This window comes from Ciona intestinalis, chromosome 9 (genome assembly GCF_000224145.3).
Source record: "Ciona intestinalis chromosome 9, KH, whole genome shotgun sequence".
Lineage (NCBI taxonomy): Eukaryota > Metazoa > Chordata > Ascidiacea > Phlebobranchia > Cionidae > Ciona > Ciona intestinalis.
In genome coordinates, this window is record NC_020174.2 from 32,463 (window position 1) to 34,405 (window position 1,943).

The window sequence follows — 1,943 nt, forward strand, 5'->3', positions numbered from 1 at the left end:
ATTAAGCGCTACAAAACTAATGACAAACAAAAATTGCGTCAAACAAACATTGCACAATAAGAAACATTCCGACTAAATTGTGTCATAATTGGGCAGTAAAAAATAAACAAAGGTTACTTAAACATAGAAATAACATAGTATGAAACATAGAAATCCACTAACCATCCCCTTTTTCCCCGTACCCAAGATGGGGCGGGATCTCTATTGTTCGTCGCTCCCCGAAGCAAGCCCCGACTAACCCCACGTCCATCCCTTTGATCAACCAACCTTGCCCAACGTATGTGTTGTACGTTGAATCCTCTTCATAACTGAAGTAAAAAGGTTAATGTTCGACTGTGGGCATGAGGGGGGGCTACTATGGGTGAGTCACTCATACTGGTGGTGTGGCACGGTGTTTAGCACGCCTGCCTCTAACTCAGAGGTCATGGGTTCAAAGCACAACGTTGCTACAATTGTATGTGTCCTTGAACAACACACAACTCAATTGCTCAAACCCAGTGGTCACTAAAACTTTGTTGAGTTTGGAACAGAACACCCATGTCATTGCCGGCTGTCACCACACCACGCCAGAATAAAACAAGTTATATTTATTCAAGTTCTCATCCTTATAATATGATATCTATGTCACCTGGTATGGAACACTTTCCCATTGAGCAATGTTCCGTTATAATGGTAACGAACATAATCAGAATCTTCTAATTTTCTCTCGCAAGTCTCGGGCATGTAAGTTGTCGTGATCTGCGTCGTTAATTAATTGGCAATTATTAAACTGTTCAATAATAATAAATTACATGTGTCCAATAATTTTAATTTAATTAGTCAATAATTTTAATTAGTAAAAATACATTTTGTAAAGTGCCATGAACACTTCTTTTACAAACCACTATAGTAAGTACAGTATAATGGGAACATATTATCACCGCTATACTTTGTGAGCTATAATGACAAGGAAATCAAAACAAGGGAAAAGTTGTGTCACAAATGCACTGTGGAAGTAAAAATGATTGTCAGTTTTATCTTGAAATAGTAATTTGGCAAGTGGCTGAAATCCCAGGCCCTCACCAATGTACGACCTCACCAATACAGAACAAAAAGTAAAATTAAAATAAGCAGGTTGATATTAACCATTGATGCATGAAAGTACCTTAACATCGTCCTTGCTGTTCCAAATATCAACCAACACAAAGTTGAACAAAAGGGTTGAGTTACCAGGGATGTCATCTGGGGGTTGAACAAGTTTGTTGAATGTTTATGTAAAACACAATATTTTCTTTGATTGTAAACCAAAACATAAAGAAACCCGTTGCCCAAACACCATGTCATATAGCAGAACAAATGTTGGTGAAATGAAATTTACTGTTTCACTTTTAACAGCAGTGTACCAGTAACCAGTGTTATTGGCTTATTGAAATATAATGTATATTTTAATGCAGCTGTTGTGAAATTATTTGCTGCACGCTGAAGATGTAAACGTGTGCATTAGTAAAAATAAAATAAGTTTTATAAAATTTAGGATATATATATACATATATTATTTATCAATTTAACTTAAAATTTATTACAAAAACTTGTCAAATATTATCCCATCACCTGTCCCATCTTCCCCATAAGCCAGACTAGGTGGGATGGAGATAAGTCTGTGTTCGTTCACGCATGTCCCCAACAATCCATCATCCATGCCCGGAATCAACCAACCAGAACCAACATACGTGTCGTAGGTTTTCGCACGCTGGTAACTTTGGTAAACAAATATAAATATTGTCCCATATTACCCAAAATTTCAGAGTTTAAAAACTATCTTAACTATGAATGTAATGAAAGTATGTAACTTACTTTATCCTCGCATGGCCGGAAAACGACAGTCGTTATAACACGGGTGTGCACCTCGCGCCAGCTTACGAGTTACCAAGTATGTTACTTTGTGGGTGATTATTTTCTTGGGG

The 1,943-nt window shown here is 37.0% G+C and overlaps 1 protein-coding gene across 1 annotated transcript in view; it reads right to left on the reverse strand.

The window, feature by feature from the left end:
• Positions 1-1,943, reverse strand: part of LOC100177617 (peptidyl-prolyl cis-trans isomerase FKBP9) — a 5,703-nt gene that overhangs the window by 2,776 nt on the left and 984 nt on the right. Inside the window, exons 3-6 of the mRNA XM_009861233.3 lie at positions 1,591-1,736; positions 1,145-1,221; positions 629-738; positions 163-308 (exon numbers count right to left, since the gene is read on the reverse strand). Of these exons, the coding sequence (XP_009859535.1) occupies positions 163-308; positions 629-738; positions 1,145-1,221; positions 1,591-1,736 (479 nt within the window). The remainder of the gene's footprint in view (positions 1-162; positions 309-628; positions 739-1,144; positions 1,222-1,590; positions 1,737-1,943) is intronic.